At 42.8% G+C, this 21,840-nt stretch overlaps 1 protein-coding gene across 1 annotated transcript in view; it reads right to left on the bottom strand.

The window, feature by feature from the left end:
- Positions 1-21,840, bottom strand: part of HRH2 (histamine receptor H2) — a 52,993-nt gene that overhangs the window by 7,618 nt on the left and 23,535 nt on the right. Inside the window, 3 exon segments of the mRNA XM_061617515.1 lie at positions 16,444-18,365; positions 20,465-20,598; positions 21,316-21,392. Coding sequence (XP_061473499.1) covers positions 16,444-17,525 — 1,082 coding nt within the window. The 5' untranslated portion in view covers positions 17,526-18,365; positions 20,465-20,598; positions 21,316-21,392.

Here is a 21,840-nt window from a genome sequence, read left to right as displayed (position 1 = left end):
CCTGCAGTTTAGGGGAAAGGCCCAGAGCTGAAAAGGTTAAAATAAGAGAGAGAGAGGGAAGGGGAGAGAGAAAGAAATCTTGTCAGTGACACAAGACAACAATATGCTTAGCATATATATATGTATATATATATATGTATATGTATGTATGTATATGCTTCAGGCTATTATTCTCCTGTTCCTCAGCTGCACAATGACACACTTTATTCCATGAGCTCTGGTTTATGTTACGCTCTGGATTCGAGATGAACAAGCGAGGAAAACCAGAATTATAACTCAAAGCAGCCTCATTTGCGACCGGTAATGTAGTTACTTCTGCAGGGAAAATGAGCATATTTCTCCTCATATCTGACAGGCCAAAGCAGCAATCTGCACATCACCTCCTAGATCAATCTAAACCTGACAGGGGCAGGTCCAATTTAGTTCTTGCTGAATTATAGAAATTGATTGGGGGGTGGGATTGAGAGTGTAGCATGGGTGGGCATGAATGGTAGGATTGAATCCCCCTTTCTGCCCTCAAACTGCCAAGCCCCAACCCCTTTTTATCCCAGCAGAGGTTACATTTGGTTAGCCCCGTCAGGGAGGAAATCAGCCGGGCTGCACTAGTCATTGGGAAAAATGTGTAGCCAGAAGGATTCAGCTCCTCCCAGTAATGCTAGGTTGCTGTTGCTGTTTTAAAATTGCCCCTCAGCCCTGCATTATATGGTTCCCATCAGTCTGCTTCTGTCACATTTAGTTTGGGATTGAGTAATAAGGGAGTATTTATTTATTTATTACATTTATTAGCTGCTTTTGAATCCAAAGCAACATACAATATAAAACTAACACAAATAAAAGTAAAAAAAACAAAAAAACATACAATACAATACATGAGATGGTAGAACAAGCCCTTCCCAAAAGAGGCTACAACATCAAAAGCCCTCCTAAAACCCTCCAAAAAATTAAGAGTCAAATGCCCGCGAGAAGAGGAATGGTTTTGCCTGGTGTCTAAAGATAGATAATGATGGCACCAGGCATGCCTCTCTGGGGAGAGCATTCTTTAAGCAGGGCGCTACCACAGAGAAGGCCTGTTCTCATGTCGCCATCCTTCGCACCTCCCTCGGAGGAGGCACACAAAGAAGGGCTTCAGTTGCTGAACACAGGGTCTGGGTTGGTTCATATGGGGAGAGGCGGTCCTTAAAGTATTGGGGTCTTGAGCCGTTTAAGGCTTTATAGCAGCCTTTCCCAACCAGTGTGCCTCCAGATGTTGTTGGACCATAACTCCCATCTTTCCTGCCCATTGGCAATGCTGGCTGAGGCTGATGGGAGTTGTGGTCCAACAACATCTGGAGGCACACTGGTTGAAAAAGGCTACTTTATAGGTTAAAACCAGCGCTTTGAATTGAGCCCAGAAACTAATTGGCAGCTAGTGCAGTTGTGCCAGAGTTGGTGTTATGTGCTCAGACCGTCTTGCCCCAGTGAGCAATTTGGCTGCTGAATTCAGCACCAGCTGTAGTTTCTGAACTGTCCTCAAAGGCAGCCCCATATATAACGCACTGCAGTAATCTAACCTAAAGGTTACCAGAGCACAGGCTATCCCTATCCAGATAGGGTCATAACTGGGCCACAAGCTGAAGCTGATGGAAGGCACTCCTCACCACTGAGGCCACTTGAGCCTCAAGTGACAGTAATGGATCCAGAAATACTCCCAAGCTAAGCAACTGCTCCTTCAGATGGAGTGTAACCCCATCAAGAGCAGGCCACATCCCCTCCATCTGGTCTAGGACAGAAACTCAGTCTTGTCTGGACTGAGCTTCAGTTTATTGGCTCTCATCCAATCCATTACCAAGGCAAGACGTTGGTCTAGCACATCCACTGCCACACCTGGAGATGTAAAGGAGAGATAGAGTTGAGCGTCGTCAGAATATTGCTGACAACGTACTCCACATCTCCAGATGACCCCACTCAGCAGTTTCATGTAGATGTTAAATAGCATGGGGGATAGCATGCAGTTGGTCTGTCTACAGTAAAAACAATGCTAATAAAGTAGATGTAAAATTGTGGTGGAAGGACTCAAGGTTCAAAACCTGATCTGAAATTAACCTCAGATAGGAGTCTGGTTTTGATCTTTGCTTGTTTCTTCATAGTACAGATTATTATATTTGACTTCAAAATATGCCCTCTTGAGAGGAAAATTAAATAAATATAAGCACAGATGAGAATGCATCTGAAAGGAAGCAAATATTTGTGTACTTCTGGGTTGTTTTACTCTAGGATTTCACTGTGGCTATTCTCAAGACTACTTATCCTAATCCTGTAGCCTTAAGCATTAGGGTGGCCGTATGTCCTTTTTTCACTGTCCTCTGTTTGAATGCATCTTAAAGGGAGGGAAATCAGGAGGGACCCTGAAGTTGGCCATCATCAGTTAACACCTGGGGCTCACCTGTGCCATATATTTAAAGCAGTGTCATACAATTTTAAACAGTCATGGCTTCTCCCAAAGACACCTGGGAACTAATTGTGAAGGGTGCTGAGAGTTGTTAGATTCCTTTCACAGAGCTACAATTCCGAAAGTGGTTCACAATTAGTCCCTCTTCCCAGGAAACTGGGAATTGTAGCTCTGCAAGGGGAATAGGAGTTTCCAAACAACTCTCAGCACCCTTAACAAACTATAGTTTCCCAGTATTCTTTTGGGAGAAGCCATGTGATTGTTTAAAGTGGCATAATAGCACTTTAAATGTATAGTGAAGATGGAGCTCCAGACAGCAGAATGAGCAGGCACATAGATCACTTGATCACAGTCTTCCCCACTGCTGTATTTCTATTAAAACTATAGTACTTATTTCTAAATTTCCATCTATACATATAAATTAGCACATGCAATTTTTGTGCAAATATGTGTCCTCAATTGTCCTCTTTTTTGGCAATATGTAAGTGACCACCATTCTATTCATGATACCCTGTGTTATGGTGAGGTGCAGAGCATTAAAAAGAATTTATTTCCAACACTTTCTTGCACTGAGATGAAGAATAAGTGCTGGTGCCACATTCACAGGATAGCCTCTGCATGAACAGTGTACATGGCACTCAGGAACAGTGTACATGGCACCTCTGATCTTGGCTTACAGGCACATGCTACCTACGTGAACCAACACTTCTACATGAGTAGCCTAAATATGGGTGCTGAGATTTCTGTGATGATAGCAGCACTTCTTTCAGTTGCCGCTTTCACAGAAATTGTAGGGGATGTGTATTTATTTAGAAGACTGATATCCTAACTTTTGGGTTAGAAAACAGAACAATGCTAAAAACCAGATGTAGCGATAGAGTGCAGTGCAAAAGCCTGGTGAAATAGGAATGTCTTGACCATTTCCCCAAGGGCTAAAAAGAAAGGGAACCAAATTAGCACCCCAAGTAAGAGCACTTCACAGTCTTGGCAGAGTGAGAATGCCCTGACTGAGAAGGCCCTGTCCTGTGTCCCAGCAATGAAGCCTCTTAACACAAAAGGACACAGAGCAAAAACTCTGATGGCGATTAGAAAGGTCTGGTAGACTTATGTGGGAAAAGATGGCCCTTCAAATAACCTGGTCCCAAACCACTGAGGTCTCTACCAGCAGCTTAAATTGTGCTTGGAAACATATTGGAAGCCAGTGTAGCTTACATGACTCCAGAGCAATATGCTCCATGAAGCAAAACCCAGCCAACATGTCACCCACATGGAATTATCAGTTTTCACATGTTCATATGATTGTGAGTGCAAGTCCAGTGACAGCACTACTGATATCAAAGACAAGGTGACTCTACAATGGTACAAAACAGAGGACACTTGATCTTGATGGTCTGAATGTCACCTGCAACATATTTCTGGCAAAGCAAATGCTAGTTTATTTTGGACAATAAAGCTTGTCCATGGTCTGATTTCTGTCTGAGTCACTAGACAGCCTATAAAAAAATGTCTAGTGTTCATGCCTTGGTGACACATTACCTCCACTGTTAATGTGTCTTTTGTTTCAATATGAATTGGTGCCATTTTAGCTTCCAGCCATAAGCTGTTTCTCCCAGTCACCTCTGCTGCTTATTAAACTGTTCCAGTGCATCCAGTATCTCCTCAGTGCACTCTCTCCATGCCCACTTCCATTCGCCATCTCCTGGACTCTTTTATTCTATGGTGGTATCTTATTGCAGAGGAAAGTCCGAGAAACTGCTAGGGTTTCAGAATGAAGATGTTGCCTTGATTTAGAAAATGGCTGGAGAATATCCTAAGGCCTAATTAATTAATTAATCCTAATTAATGGGCCAGATTTGCAGAAATGAATTCTATTAGCAGACAGGGAGAGTTTTTAAAGAGTTTTCTGAGAGTTTTCGTATTTATACAAAGTACTCATGTTATCAAAATTACTCTGCTGAACCCAACTGATTCAGTGGAGCTAATTTACTTTGGAGAACAAAGTAGAACTTTGGAGAACTCTGTGGGACTTACTTCCAAGTAGATGTTCATAGGATCATGCTGTTAAAAGCTTAAGTGACAACCACGGGAACCTCTGCTCCTGGAAACCTTGTCATATACTCCAGAATGTCAGTATTTTGTGGGAGGGATTCAAGCACATACTAGAAAAGCCGGATTGTGGAATTAAAACACTCTGCCACCCTAGCACAACACTTAAAAGTAAGACTTCTTGCAGTTAGGACAGTGATAGGGAAATGCACTGAAAAGCATGGAATGATTGGCAGGAAGATGTAGAAACAACCTGCAGGCAAGCCAGGATGAATGCTCAGTTAAAACCAGACATAGTCTAATCTCTGCATTAGCTTTGTGCAAGCAAATCTGGATGAATGTTCGATAAACAGGTTGCTGGGAGAAGCCCTAAGGGACATTAGGTGGTTATTTTTTTGGGGGGGGGAACTGATGTTGCCTCTTTTTTTAACCTAACTGCATTGAAGAGTTAAATGCCATAATCAATACAGAGTTACACTAGCCTATAAATTTCACCCTAGATAGAATGGAAATACGACCTGCAATAAATGCCAGTGTGGATTACAGGGTAAAGAGACAATGGGATAAGAGATACATGGGAGGTGTATATTTATGCAGCAAAAACTATAGGTACTATTTACTGCTATTAGCTAGAGAAGCGTTGTCAACATAACCACTCAGTTACTTTTTAATTGACTTAAACACCCAAACTATTCCTTCCTCTTGAACCTTGTATCTTGATGCCCTACCCCCTCCTTTCAGGTTTGCTGTTAATGAGGCTGTTAGCCTTTACAAGAGACCAACATGACATTAAAATTAAACAGTTAGTATAAAACCCCTGGTATCTTTAAGCCTCATAATGCTGTTAAGCAATAGCCTTCATTTTCAAGAAATTAGTTCTAATATTACTGGCCAAATGTAGAGAGTACTACATTAAATATACATGTTTGTTTCCACAGAAAGAACTAGGAATCTTATTTTAGGATTCCAGCCCTTCAATCATTTCAGACTAATTTCTTTTAAACAGTGAGAACATTAACAGAAAATGGTCCAAAGTCACTATTACATCCATCTTACAGACAGAGGCACAGTCTGTTTTTTTCTTAGTTGTAGTGTAATCTTCCACATTTGAAATGCAAAGATTACAGGTCTGAATTACATTGGCAGGAAGCACTGTGAAGACAAACATGCACCAGATTTCTCGATGTTTGGAAACATGAACCAGATGCAAATCTAAGCTGTAGATCCTTGTATTAATGTCTACAGCAAGAACTGCTGTCAAAATAGTCAGGGGTGATGCCACCATAAAACTCTGGTGGTGATGACTAATGTTCACCTCCTGCATAGGACCCTCTTGCCCCAAAGGTCCTGTGCATGGGCAGGCTGGTCCCCCTGTACAACATAGCAATAAAAGGGCACAAATCTAGGGCTGGCAGCCAGTTCTTTAGCACTTTATAGCACAGCAAGGGAATCTTTCAGGGCTGTGGGAAAGCAGCACATCTTGGAATTGCTGCCATCATAGATATTTGCCACTTATGAAACCTCTCCTACTGAACTCTAAACTACAAGGCTCTTATTCCAGGCTGTCTGCAGTCTTGATAAAAAGAGTGCTTCTGTTAGTTAGTTAGTTATTGCACTTGTATACCGCCCCATAGCCGAAGCACTCTGGGCGGTTGACAGCAATCAAAAACATTAAAACAAATATACAATTTTAAACACATATTTTAAAAACAATTTAAAACACAATTTTAAAATTTAAAACAATATAAAAACAATTTAAAACACATGCTAAAGTGCCTGGGAGAAGAGGAAAGTCTTGACCTGGCGCCGAAAAGATAACAGTGTTAGGGACAAGAGTAACATTTTAACCCTCTTCAGGTATTCAGTCTAAACATGTGAAAGGGCAGGCAAGTTCCACATGCTCGGGAGCTCCACCTACTCAATGACGCGGTGCATTCTGGGTGCACTGTAGGGAATGGGATGGGCAAGAATTCCACTGAATTCGGACTTAGCATTGGATTTTTCAGTGGTCGAATATTATCCATCTTTGCATAGTGATCTGTTTGCTCTGAACTTCAGTGACTTTTCCCCAACGCTGGTTCCCCCTTCCCTTGAATATATTATAAGAACATAAGAACATAAGAAGAGCCTGCTGGATCAGGCCAGTGGCCCATCTAGTCCAGCATCCTGTTCTCACAGTGGCCTACCAGGTGCCTGGGGGAAGCCCGCAAGCAGGACCCGAGTGCAAGAACACTCTCCCCTTCTGAGGCTTCCGGCAACTGGTTTTCAGAAGCATGCTGCCTCTGACTAGGGTGGCAGAGCACAGCCATCATGGCTAGTAGCCATTGATAGCCCTATCCTCAATGAATTTGTCTAATCTTCTTTTAAAGCCATCCAAGCTGGTGGCCATTACTGCATCTTGTGGGAGCAAATTCCATAGTTTAACTATGCGCTGAGTAAAGAAGTACTTCCTTTTGTCTGTCCTGAATCTTCCAACATTCAGCTTCTTTGAATGTCCACGAGTTCTAGTATTATGAGAGAGGGAGAAGAACTTTTCTCTATCCACTTTCTCAATGCCATGCATAATTTTATACACTTCTATCATGTCTCCTCTGACCCGCCTTTTCTCTAAACTAAAAAGCCCCAAATGCTGCAACCTTTCCTCGTAAGGGAGTCGCTCCATCCCCTTGATCATTCTGGTTGCCCTCTTCTGAACCTTTTCCAACTCTATAATATCCTTTCTGAGATGAGGCGACCAGAACTGTACACAGTATTCCAAATGCGGCCGCACCATAGATTTATACAACGGCATTATGATATCGGCTGTTTTATTTTCAATACCTTTCCTAATTATTGCTAGCATGGAATTTGCCTTTTTCACAGCTGCCGCACACTGGGTCGACATTTTCATCGTGCTGTCCACCACAACCCCGAGGTCTCTCTCCAGGTCGGTCACCGCCAGTTCAGACCCCATGAGCGTATATGTGAAATTCAGATTTTTTGCTCCAATATGCATAATTTTACACTTGTTTATATTGAATTGCATTTGCCATTTTTCCGCCCATTCACTCAGTTTGGAGAGGTCTTTTTGGAGCTCTTCGCAATCCCTTTTTGTTTTAACAACCCTGAACAATTTAGTGTCGTCAGCAAACTTGGCCACTTCACTGCTCACTCCTAATTCTAGGTCATTAATGAACAAGTTGAAAAGTACAGGTCCCAATACCGATCCTTGAGGGACTCCACTTTCTACAGCCCTCCATTGGGAGAACTGTCCGTTTATTCCTACTCTCTGCTTTCTGCTTCTTAACCAATTCCTTATCCACAAGAGGACCTCTCCTCTTATTCCATGACTGCTAAGCTTCCTCAGAAGCCTTTGGTGAGGTACCTTGTCAAACGCTTTTTGAAAGTCTAAGTACACTATGTCCACTGGATCACCTCTATCTATATGCTTGTTGACACTCTGAAAGAATTCTAATAGGTTACTGAGACAGGACTTTCCCTTGCAGAAGCCATGCTGGCTCTGCTTCAGCAAGGCTTGTTCTTCTATGTGCTTAGTTAATCTAGCTTTAATAATACTTTCTACCAGTTTTCCAGGGACAGAAGTTAAGCTAACTGGCCTGTAATTTCCGGGATCCCCTCTGGATCCCTTTTTGAAGATTGGCGTTACATTTGCCACTTTCCAGTCCTCAGGCACGGAGGAGGACCCGAGGGACAAGTTACATATTTTAGTTAGCAGATCAGCAATTTCACCTTTGAGTTCTTTGAGAACTCTCGGGTGGATGCCATCCGGGCCCGGTGATTTGTCAGTTTTTATATTGTCCATTAAGCTTAGAACTTCCTCTCTCGTTACCACTATTTGTCTTAGTTCCTCAGAATCCCTTCCTGCAAATGTTAGTTCAGGTTCAGGGATCTGCCCTATATCTTCCACTGTGAAGACAGATGCAAAGAATTCATTTAGCTTCTCTGCAATCTCCTTATCGTTCTTTAGTACACCTTTGACTCCCTTATCATCCAAGGGTCCAATTGTCTCCCTAGATGGTCTCCTGCTTTGAATGTATTTATAGAATTTTTTGTTGTTGGTTTTTATGTTCTTAGCAATGTGCTCCTCAAATTCTTTTTTAGCATCCCTTATTGTCTTCTTGCATTTCTTTTGCCAGAGTTTGTGTTCTTTTTTATTTTCTTCATTTGGACAAGACTTCCATTTTCTGAAGGAAGACTTTTTGCCTCTAAGAGCTTCCTTGACTTTGCTCGTTAACCATGCTGGCATCTTCTTGGCCCTGGCGGTACCTTTTCTGATCTGCGGTATGCACTCCAGTTGAGCTTCTAATATAGTGTTTTTAAACAACTTCCAAGCATTTTCGAGTGATGTGACCCTCTGGACTTTGTTTTTCAGCTTTCTTTTTACCAATCCCCTCATTTTTGTGAAGTTTCCTCTTTTGAAGTCAAATGTGACTGTGTTGGATTTTCGTGGCAATTGGCCAGTTACATGTATGTTTAATTTAATAGCACTGTGGTCACTGCTCCCAATCGGTTCAACAACACTTACATCTCGCACCAGGTCCCGGTCCCCACTGAGGATTAAGTCCAGGGTTGCCGTCCCTCTGGTCGGTTCCATGACCAACTGATCTAGGGAATAGTCATTTAGAATATCTAGAAACTTTGCTTCTTTGTCATGACTGGAACACATATGCAGCCAGTCTATGTCTGGGTAGTTGAAGTCACCCATTACTACCACATTTCCTAGTTTGGATGCTTCCTGAATTTCATATCTCATCTCTATTGTTCTTGTGCTGTTTTTACTCACAGCACAGCATAGCACAGCATTACAGCACTCTCTTTCTCTCTCTCTGCCACCCCCAAAACTTCAGATGGGAGGAAAAAAGCCAAGTCTCAACCACGTTGACTTTAGGAGGAGGTGGGAGGGGCACTGAAAGCTGCTTTCCTCCTCAGCCAGTCATTGCTTGTTTGCTAACCTGAACACTGACCAGCCTCACTCACAGCAGAGAAGGAGGCAGCGGCAAAACTGCTTTCCTTTCCTTTATCAGTTTTTTTCTTTCAAATTATCAGTATTTTCTTTCTTTTAAAATACTGGTATTTTCTTTCGTTTCTCGATATTTTCTTTCAAACTATCAATTTTGAAAGAAAACAACAATGTTAGTATCAATATTTTTTGAGAGAGGAAAATTCGGGCTGGTAAAAGCAACAGAAAGAACAAAGAACAAACTTGAATAGATACTGCCTGTTAGGTTGATGGAATGCTTTGGAAGCGAAATCAGCTAACAGATCCCGTCGCTAGTGTGCTCCCAGACTGACACGTGATTGGCATTAGTCTGAAATAGGGTCGCCATATTCCAGCTGCACAAATCCTGGCAGGTGAATTTGCATATTATGCAAATTATTTGCTAATTTTGCAAATTAAGTATATTAATGGTTGCACTGTCCAGTTGTTTTGTTTTTGTGCCTAGTAATTACCAACAAAACCTGGGAGAGAATGTGAGGAATCTTTTTTTTTATTCACATTTTCAGCCTTAAATGCCTAGACTCTAGTTTCCAACTCTTTGGAATATTTATTTATTTAGAGGATTTATAGCGTGCCCTCAGGGCACCTTACAAAAACAATAAAAATACACAATCAGTCAATTAAAAACAATATTGTGACCAAGATGTTGTCTTAGCAACAATTAGGAAATGTGAAATGAATGCTACAACCTGTAACCCAGACAGAAATCAAGATTTCAGTATTATCAGTTCAGTCAATAATCTTACATTGCAAAATATATAATGTTTGAAATTTGGCTGTATAAAAGAAGATAGCTACAAACCAATCATCTTCATTTCAAATGTTAAATAAAGGAAATTCTCCCCAGTCCTTGCAAAAACAAGAACTGAGCTTTGAATATGTGAAATAAAGAAATGAATCCTCTAAGTATGTGCTGAGTGCATTCTACAGCACTAAATTCTAAGCTTGCCTCTATTAATTTGGCATTAGGAATAAGGGATTTCAGCTACTACCAGGGGGCAGAGATGTAGCACCAAGAGCAAAATATACCACATAATAAGCAAAAAACTTTCCCCAAGCTAGTGAGTGTGGGGTGGATTGTTCTATTCCAACTGGTCTTAACTGGGGGAAAGGCTGCATCACCCACTGCGCTGAATATATATATAGAGTCTGTGTATGTATATATGTACATGTGTGTACATACATACATCCACACACATCCATCCATCCTGGGGTAGAAAATGAAGTAGGGTGATCTTTGGTGGTGAGATGCCTGCCAGTCATTTTGAAGAAGGAAATGTTTTAAAAATACTTTTTAGCCTTTTCTGAATTGCTGAACAGAGGTTCTGCCGTGCAACGGGATGAATGAGGCTGCATTCCAACACAACTATACTTGGGAGTAAGCACCAATTATCAGGGCAAGGCTGAAAAATGCAAATGCTAATACCTCAGCCTTTTCTACAGAGAGGCTTGCTTTTATATTTGCATTTGTTTGGGGAAGAAGCATTTGGTGGATTCAAACCCCTTTATTCCATTCTCCATGATGGCAGGCAGACTCTCCCGTTGCATTCATCACTTAAGACACATACCCTGGGACACAGAGGCAATCGAGATGAAGGCTCCTTCTTGCTGACTCAACCAGAAAGTCTATGGGTAAGGGGTGGAGCTGCATGTGTTGATCAACTGAGCATGTGCAGTTTTCTAAACTGTAGTTTCTGCATATGCAGCAGGCAGACAGGCTAAAATTCTTGATTTTCCCAGGAATGCTGTGGTGTCCCTCATTGGCTAACACTGAAAAAATGAAATGAACTGCCTTCAAGTCGATTCAGACTTATGGTGACCCTATGAATAGGGTTTTCATGGTAAGCGGTATTCAGAGGTGGTTTACCATTACCTTCCTCTTAACAACAACAGAAGGTGGGAATAGTCTGATTTCTCACAAAATGGGCAGAGAATTGCCTTCACATTTTGCCTTGTATCTCTGGATCCACAAGGCCTGGAGACTTGCTTTTTAAAAAATATGAAAGCTGGGAATCTGAGCCACCTAAGGGGGTAAGTGGGCACTGGGTAGCATGGCTAGAATCTGGGTAAAACCCAGCTAACCAGGCAATATGGCAACCCCATCTGAAGAGGGCTGCCTTATTTGCACATAGGGCTTCTAAACCCATGTACTAAACTGTATGTATGAGTAAGAAAGCCCTCTTTAGATCAACATGGATTAAGCATTGGATGAGGAGTGTGGCTAGCGCCAGCAGTGTCATCGAGGGGATGTGGCTGACCATACACAATCCTGCTTGTCCCTTTATACATTAGGAACATAGGAAGATTAGAAGCTGCCTTATATTGAGTCAGGCCATTGGTCCATCTAGCTCAGTATTGATTCTACACTGGCAGCAGCTCTTGCCAGGATGTCAGAGAGGGCTCTCCTCCAGGCCTAGCTGGAGATGCCAGGGATTGAACCTGGGACCTTTTGCATATAAAGCAGATACTCTGCCACTGTGATATGGCCTTTCCCTGTTCAAAGGGAATGTCTGAAGAGGGTTTTTGCTCTGGGCCCTACTTGTGTAGCAGGGGTGGGTAAACCTTGACCCTAGGGGTGTGCATGGCCCTCAGCCTAATTGCATGTGGCCCTCTGCAAGCAATCAGTTCAGGCCTTTGGCAAGGGTAATCTGCCCCTCTCATGGCAGACCGCTGGCCAGGAAGTGAGAGGGAGGAGGAGAAAAGGTGGTGGCAGAAACTGAGAGACGAATATGGCAGAAAGAGAGCAAGGAGGTGGGCAGAAAGAGAGACTAGGGGATGGTCTAGACCACTTTAGGCTTTGGTCCTGCCCATTGCTGGCTTCAACTCTGTCCACTACCAGAATGTGGCCCCCTCACACATTAGCCCTGAGGCAATGTGGCCCTTGATAGAAAAAAAGGATACCTATTCCTCAATATCTTCAAAAAAGCATGGGACATAGCAGATGTGCCTACACTCAGATGTGAGCAAATTACATCTTTTGTATTCCATAAAGTAAACCATTTTGAATTCAGGATATATTACCCCTTTCTGGCCGTTACACCAGAATATAATCCAGGGGTGGCTAACCTTTTATGGGCCAAGGGCCACATTCACCTTTGGCCACCCTACACTCGTGCCCACACTTACTCTCTCCCACGTATACAGAATGCACTGGTTGTACATACACAGACGAACAGACATATGACACACAGCTCCCTCTCCTCAGCTGAGCCATGCAAATAATCTGAGGAGATAATTTATTGTCTCCTCCCTGTTCCCCACGTTATCAGTCTGACGACAGGGAGGAGACAATATGCATCCCCAGTGGAACACTGGACTAGGCACAGAGGTTTCAGGTTCTTTGCCCACCCCAGTGCCACATCTACTTTATTTCTTTTCCATTTGTTGCTAGTGCCACCAAAATCTTGGGGGACGAGGAACAATTTGCTTGGAGGGCTGGATCAAGCCCCTGGCCTAGGAGTTAGCCACTCCTGATATACTTAGAACAATAGCTACCGTGTTGAATATGTAGGCGTCTGTTCATTTTCTGCAAAGTGTGTCTGCGAAGGTGGTGGGTGAACGGCGCTGTCCTCTAACTCTTAGGGGTCTTATTGTCAGGATGAAAATACAACAAACTGTGAGCCATGCAGAGTATTTTTGGCCCTTGTAGGTGGGGTTTGCTTCTAATGCATAAGGAACAGTTCCCTCCCCACTACAGTAGCGAGTGGCTGAACCATCAGGTAAACCACAGCTCAATAGTAACCTGAAGAAAACATTGGAAGTTTCACACATGTTGGAACAGAAGGCTTTCCCCCTACATTTTCAGTCTACCCTTGCCATTGTTTTAAATGTTAAGCAGTCAAAACAAAATGATTCATCATAGTTTCTAAACTGCAGCAAGTAGAATCTCTTGGTACTGCTGCATGTGAGAATGACACATTTGTACCACAAAACCGTGCTTTGAAGATTTTCATTATAACATGTGGGCAAGGCAGCAGCACCTATCATAGCTGTGGGTGCCCAAGCAACACTGTACAAGCACAGCTGAGAAATCCTTTTGCCTCACTACTTTATCCCAGGGCCAGCTACGATAAAACAGAAGAATCAACCCTTTGTTGGTACTTCCTGGAACCAGGGTAGCAAAAGTAAGTACTATCTGCCAGACGGAAAGTTTCCTTACTGCTTATCTAGTCGCAGCTGTCGGATCAGATCAAAGCTTTGGAAGGAGCTGAAACTCAGAACTGCCTAGGGGAAACAATGAAAATATATTACATACCCCACCCAACCCCATTTTCCTTGGCATTCTAGGAGTGCAAATTCCTGTAACCAGGGTTATCCGACCTGCCTAAGTTCTTCTTGTATCATTATTCATGTAGGGTACTATGCCCTTTAGTTTTCCATAGCTCTCTCTGATGCTTTACCAAATGACTCTTCAACACCTTACATTTGCCAGTTAGAGATGGACAGATCTGTTAATTTCAGTTCTCTCAGTTTCTTGTTCTTCCAATGTTGAATTCAGTTCTCCACATTTATGCAGCAATTTGTAATTTTTTTAAAAAAAACCCCACATGAATATTTGTCAGCATTGCAGTGCAAATTTCTCCTAACAAATACATTTTTGTGTGCAGTTTTGATTTCTGTGCACATTTTTGTAAGCAACTTTCCATATGCAATTTTAACTAACATATTCAGTTTTATGCACACATTCCCCGATATATGCATTTCTGCGAAGTGTTTCAGCTGGAGAATTGTATTGCAAAAGTGTGAATTTTGAAGGATGGCTGTGTTTTGGTTCTTGTATTGTTTCAGAAAGTGCAAATTAAGAAGGTCCACCTTTAAATGCTAGCTGAATCAAAACATTTCTCCCCCATCCCTTTTGCCGACCTGTCCCTACTTATCTCAAACGTCTTCTTAGCTAGTTTATGTGTATATCACACTTGCTGGTATTTTCAGAAGGCTTCCCTAAGAACAAGCAAACTAGGAATATTCCCTATTCATTCCATGCCACAACTGAATCAACGTGGATGTGAAAGTATCAAACATTTATGACAGGAGGCTCTGATTTTGAGATTCATTGGCCCCTTTCCAGGGGACTGGATTGACCTAATTTCAACTCTGCATATATTTTTTTGCAGGAAAAAAAATCAAGACATGGCAATCCTCTGCATTGCTTCCAAAATTATGAATTGAAGTGGCTAACGGAAAGAAAACATGGCTTTTGGAGACTATTTCAAGTAAGTAGAAATACTGAGTAATTTTGAAAGAGAAGAGATTAATTGACCATGTTGAGTAGTTTCTTCTCATTAGACAGGTGTAATGAAAAATGATATACCTTAGGGCCCATTCCTGTTTTACCTCAGCAGGGTGGAAGATGCTGCAGGGTGACTTCTTCCCATGGTGTCCCAGCAACATAAGGATCCTGAGATCACATGGGAGAGATCACCAGCATGCCACTTCCCATGGCAGCACCATCTCTCTCCCAAGAGAACGTTGGCAATTCATCCCATGTTGCAGGCTTCCCACAGGCATCTGGGAAACAGGATGCAGGACTAGATGGGCCTTTGGACTGATCCAGCAGGACTCTAATTATGTTCTTCAATATAGCTTAGCAGCTGCTATACTGAAGTAATCTAGTGTTATAGGTTTTGGGATTGAGATAGATGATTTCTACGAGTCCCCTTCCAGCCTCCGATTTGGAACCCTGCACCTGGAGTGGCCTCTGCAGCTAAGAAACCTGCTCCGCTGGTCAGATGAGCCTCCTTTGTTAACCTCATAGAGTTGCCAGGTGGGCTAATGGGACTGTCAAGTGCCAGGGAGATCCTATTGTTATTGAAACTCTTCAGGAGAGACCCCTCCCCACATACTGGGGCCAAAGAGAGACTTGTGTTTTTAGTGAGTCTGAGGAAAGGCTGGGAACTAGAGACACACAGAGAGGCCTGCTCCCTACAAGATGGGTTCAGGATGCCTCTTGTAAGCCTATGGAAAAGCAAGATCTATTGGACAGCTGATGCTTTGAACCTCTCCATCTTATGCTCAGACTGTGAATGTGTATAAATAAACCATATTTCATAAAGGTATCATAGACTCCACTGACCTTCTTTCCAAGGAAACCAAACCCTGGGCAAGCACAGGGACTCCTGGAGATCCCTCACTGTTCAGAGATTGGGGTGGAGCGCAACACTAGGAATGGGCTATTGCATACAAAGGACACAACCTTTAATCAGTGATCCGGGCATCTTTGCCTAGAGCCACAGCCACATCCCTTTCCCCACTCTCACCCAGTGGTATAGAGATCTATATTTCCCGTATACTAAGTCTTAATAACTAAGACAATAGTGGTAAATCTTGCATGTCAATGGAATGGGACTAGACTAGAATTTAATCAACAGATATGGTGGAAGCTTGTAAAGAATGTTGAATGAATTGTGCTGCCACTCAAGCCACATGGATACATGTGCTGATCTGGAATGTAGTGATAGTCAAAGGTAGCAGAGCTTCAAAAAGAAGTGTACTGCCGTGTAAATGTCTTCCTTCCTCTTTGCCAATCACTGCCTGTTTCATTTAGTATGGATTCAACTTACCATATTTTTACAGCTCCCTTATGTGCATTTATATATTTACTAGTGTAAATGTTTATGGGCTGAGCACAGTCTTTGATTGTTCCCTTTGTTGGACAAAACATATCTGAGGTCAAATATCTAGACAGAGGCAATCTCTCCCTGCACTTTCTAAAATAATCACACAATGTGAAAGTGATCCAGGGACAACCTTTAATTGGACTCATCAGGGTTAGAATGAGGCAAACCTGACTTATTTCACTGCTGTCCACAAGTCTGCAGGCAGATGCTTGTCCCACTGTGTACCACTACTGAATACCACTTTAAATATATTTTGCATGACTCCTGAATCTAATCATTGGTTATTTCAACCCTTGTTTGCCACCAGAACAATCTCAACAAGAAGTCATCCTCAAAGATAAGAGAAATCTTACCTTTCTATGCCATCTTGGACAAGAGGGTTCTTATTTCCATTCATTGCATGCAGCTGTAGAGGTTTATTTTCCTGATTACAAGTCTTGTCTCTCATCTCATGTGACAGGGACACCTCTCTGGCATCCGGTCCCACTTTCCAACACCTGAGTAATCGCTGATAAGCTGTCCGGAAGTCCCTATTCAGAGCAGCATACAAAATAGGGTTCAGCGCTGAGTTGGCATATCCAAGCCACATGACAACTGTCAGGAGTGTATCGCACACTGTACCCATCATTCCCCGGTATGTGAACACTGTAAAATAAGGGAACCAGCATATAATGAAGGCTCCCATCACAGCTGCAAGAGTCACAGTGGCTTTGTGTTCCTTCACGGTGGGCAACGCATGTTTGACGGTCTTGCAACAGTTGGTGTGGTTGATCCTTTTTGCTTGTTCCCTGGCTATTTTGAATATCCGGTAGTATGTGATGCACATGACAAGCAAAGGGAGGTAGAAAGTAAGCAAGCCATCCACCAGAACATACATAGCATTGACCTCCAGCTTGCACTCCTGTGTCCCATTAGTTAAGCGCGTGTTCTGGATGGTTGCGTCATTAGTGTTCCAGCCCAAGTGGATGGGTAGGAATGAAACCATCAGTGACACTACCCAGATAAGGAACATAGCCACAGCCACCCGAAGAGGAGTGACCACTGTAGTGTAGCGGAGAGGCGCCGTGATAGCATAGTACCGATCAAGGCTAATCATGAAGAGGTTGAGGATGGAGGCTGTGCACAGCATGACATCGAAGCTGATGTAGATATTACACAAGGTGATATCAAAAAGCCACTTATGGGAGGAGATCTCATAGATGGCTGAAAAGGGTAGCACCACGAGGCCCAGCAGCAGGTCCGTGAAGGCCAAGGAGACAATGAAGCAGTTAGTCAGGCTGCGGAGCCGCCGGTTGAAATAGACAGCCAGGCACACCATCACATTGCCACACACAGTCACAATAATGAGGGCTGCGAGACCAATCCCAAGCAGCACATTTCCCAAACTGACTGTACTGTCTGTGGAATTCATAGTGGTGTGATGGAGAAGTACCATTTTACCCCCATAAAGACTCACATAGCAGCTCCCACTACAGATACTTTGAAAGAAGTAAGTAGGTCTGATTCTTTGAAGAGCTTGTCCAGATATGAAGATTCACCACCTTTCACTGTAGGCCCCTGCACCATCACTACTGGGATATTGGCATGGATGCATGTTTCCTCTGAAAAGATGCTAGAATTCAGATGACATCCCAGGTTGCATAACTAGAGAAAGATTAATATGCCTAAATAAACCCCCAAATCTGATCTCATTCATTCTTCCCTAGAAGAACCCTCAGATGTGTAGCTTGCTGCAGAAAGATAAGACTGGGACTCCTTGTTAGCAATGTTCTTATGTGACAAGTTTCTGGAGAATAGGTCAGTAGTTATTAGTCATGATAGGTACATGGAACTTCTATTTCAGAGGCAAGCAGAATACATATGAATAAAAGATCCTGGGAACATATAACAGAGTATGGCTGCTGCCTTCAAGTTCTGCTTTCGTAGACTTCATGGAGCCATCTGGTTGGCTACTATTGGAAACAGGATGCTAGATTAGCTGGAAGTTTAGTCTAATGCAGCAGGGCTCTTCATACATTTCTTATCTTCTAACAAGTCCCTTTGGTTTGGTCTCAGCCTATTCGTCACTCTCTTTTCTTTCCTTTCAGAGAAATCGTTAGGACATACTAAGTGACATGGTGCATTAATCACCATACGTGGCTTCATAGGCCAGGCCCGAAAAGTGTTGGAAAAGTCCCAGCTGTTTCACTATTCTTTGCCGTTGTCTCTACTTACATCTCTTGAAGGCAAATCAGAACAGAAGAGGGATGAATATGCACACTTCCTTGGTCAGAATCTGGAAGGAAGAATTAGAGTCAGATGATATACATAGGATTTAGGAAGCTGCCTTACACCAGGTCAGAAAATTTGTCCATCTAGCCCTGAATGATCTATTCCAGGTATGTGGGGAATCTCTGGCTTTCTAGATGTTGTTGGGCCTCAGCTCCCATCAGCCCTAGCCAGTATGGCCAACAATGAGAGCTGTAATCCAGCAGTATCTGAAAGCTCACTGGTTCCCTACCCCTGGTCTACTGAGACTGGTGTCTTCCAGGATCTCAGGCAGTGAAAGACCTTTCCCATCACCTGTTGAGCAATTTTTACTGAAGACGCCAGGGACTGCACATGGATGGGACCTTTCACGTGCAAAGCATGTGCTCTTCCACCAACCAGTGGCCCCTTCTCCTACATCTTAAGACATAGCTTAGGTCTTTCCTTTGTGAACTTGGGTGATTGCTCAGTGGAGATTCACTGTTTTACCTGAAAGAGCTCAAACAACAAGATTGCAGCTGCACACATAGAATGTCTTGTCATTCACCATTACCACACAGTTTCTGGTTTCAGTGACAGTCAGGTTAAAGCAGGGATGGCTAACCAGATGTTGCTGGACTCCAACTCCCATCAGCCATAGCCAGCATGGCCAATAATCAGGGATTATGGGAGTGGTAGTCCAACAATATCTCCTCCTTCCCACTCCCCCAGGTCAGTTTCACCTATCCTAAGCATGATTGCACAGGAGTAAATCCTACTGAACTCAAAAAGCATGCAAATGATCAAACCTACCCTACCCTCCCCCTCCCTCCCTCCTTCCTATCCCCTCCCTCTTGCCTCTTCCCTCCCCCTTCCTTTGCCCCTCCCTCATCCCCCATCCCCTTCAAATCCCCTCCTTCTCTCCTCCCCTCCCCTCTCCCCCCCAGTCAGTTTTACCTATCTTAAGCATGATTGCACAGGAGTAAATTCAATTGAACTAAAAAAGCATGCAAATGATCAGACCTGCCCTCACCTCCTCCCTCCCATCACCTCCCTATTGCCCCTTCCCTCCCCCTTCCTTCACCCCTCCCCCACCCCTTCCAATCCCCTCCTTTTGCTCCCCTCCCTTCCTTCTGTCTCCCCTCCCTCCCTCTCCTCCTCCCCATGGTCAGTTTTATCTATTCTAACCATAATTGCACAGAAGTAAATCCCATTGAACTCAGTAAGCATGCAAATGATAAGTCCTACGTTTCCCCTCCATTCCCTCTCCTCTCCCTTCCTCCTCCCTTCTTCCTCTCCTCCTGTTTTCGTTCTTCCTCCTCCCTTGCCCACTCCAGCCCTCTCTCCCCTGGTCAGTTTCACCTATCCTAAGCATAAATACCACTGAACTCAATAAGCATGCAAATGATCAATTCATTCTCAGCAAACTTGCACAGGATCCTATTTCTTACTTCCTGGATTAAAAAGCAGAGAAATTCACATATAGGCAAAAAAACCCACCTTTGCTGTTTAAGAATGTACCCATAGCCAACATATATTTCTATCCCACTTTAAAAAGCAGGGAAATTGGGCAACTATAGTGAATGCACCAGGGGATCAGGAGACCTGACCTCCACTCTGAGATATTGTACTGCCCTACAAATTTGTCAAAATGCAAACACACTTTGGGTTGATCTTTCACAGTGCAGTCCACTTCCTGTGTAGCTTGGAAGAATTTGGTAACATGTGCCTCTGAGCATATGGTGAATGGTGGCAACACCTGCAATCAGCCCAAATAACACAAACAAGACATGTGCTGTGCTGATCTTGTTTTAGCAGGGAGGAAGCAACAATATTAAGACAGTTGATATAGTTCAGGTAGTCACTTTAAATATGTTTGATTTACTTTGCAATTTTAGTGAAGCTTTCTATAGTAAATCATTTTTTTTCTTTTTCTTCTGTGATTATGTGAAGTACAGCAACACTTTGCAACACTAAAAAAACTCCAAAAACAATTGTGGAATAATGGCACTGACTCTTCTGCAGAATAGTTTCCAAAGGACATGAGGAGTGTTTCAGTTTGCATAAGATAAAACAGTGGGAGGTGAAATATATTCTAGCAAAATTCTAGGTGTGCTCTATGTTTTTAATTGACCATGTTCACCTTACCTTAAGCACAGCAGGCTGAAGACATGCATCTTGGGCAGGCCAAGTTTGTTTTTTCCAACAGCTAGAGTCATTGCTTAAGTAGCAACATATTGTAATCAGTCTGATTTTACATCAAGCTGCAGTTTCAGATTCAACTGTTAATGCAATAGAAACAGAAACAGAACATGACCTCCAGTTTGATACACAAAAGGCTGTCTTCACCATCATATGACACTGACCAGTAAAAAGGCTTTGAAATTTATAAAAATATATTTGACGCAGATTTCTAGGATGAATCATGAGAGAAATATAATTTTCTAGGTTGGATTCTCTGTAGAAACAGTAGTAATACAGGAAAGAAGCAAAGAAGAACACCAACAAACATACAAAAATATAATTCTCCATCTTTGGAGATGGCAGGTGTTGCCACCACTCACCATATGCTCAGAGGCACATGTTACCAAATTCTTCCAAGCTACACAGGAAATGGATTGGCCTCTGAAAGACCAACCCAAATTGTGTTTGCATTTTTACAAATTTGTAGGGAGGTACAATATCTCAGAGAGGAGGTCAGCTCTCCTGCTCCCCTGGTGCATTCACTATAGTTGCCCAATTTCTCTGCTTTTTAAAGTTTGATAGAAATATCTGTTGGCTATAGGTACGTTCTTAAACTGCAAGGTTTTTTTTGCCTATTAGTGATTGTATTCTTAAGTACAAACACATAATTTTAATTTCATCAGTATATGACAAAAGGAACAAGAACCTCTTCTTTGTTTCTAATGATATGTGAATTCTCAACTCTGTACCTTGCTTACATTAGGAATAATAGTAGAAAATGAAACATAGATCATATTTCATATGTACTGGAGTACCTGTTCAGAATGGTTGTGGGAAGAGCAGGATTGTGTCTACTGGCTACATCGCCTTGATGGGAAGGTCTAAATCAAGCCTGCATACAAACAGTTGTTAGTGCATTGGCCCTTTTCACAAGACTTGTGAATAAGCTGAAATGGAAAGACTTTAAACATATAGAATAGCTCCCAGACTATCCTGTTTTGCAGGAGGGATTCAAATGCATAAAAGAAATTCAGGTTTGCACAATTAAAGTGGATTAAAATGCTCTGTTACCCTAGCACAACAGATCCACTTAGAAAAATGGGCCTTTTGTGGTTAGGAAAGTGATGGGAAAATACACTGAAAAGTGCGAGAGGAATGATTACTGGGAAGATGCATAAACAGAAGCAATTTGTTGGGTGAGGCGGAACTGCTATGCTAGCTTCCCAGCAGGTGGGTCTCTATTGCTTACCAGGAGGGAGAGGGGGAGCAGTGGGGCAGTCAGTGTGGTGCAAATGCATCAGAAGGATTACCAGATTGGCTCTGCTAGGGCATTTGCACCA

Source organism: Rhineura floridana, chromosome 3 (genome assembly GCF_030035675.1).
Source record: "Rhineura floridana isolate rRhiFlo1 chromosome 3, rRhiFlo1.hap2, whole genome shotgun sequence".
In the NCBI taxonomy this organism is placed as follows: Eukaryota; Metazoa; Chordata; class Lepidosauria; order Squamata; family Rhineuridae; genus Rhineura; species Rhineura floridana.
The sequence above is the reverse complement of the archived record's forward strand: the minus strand, read 5'-3'. Positions and strand labels throughout refer to the sequence as shown.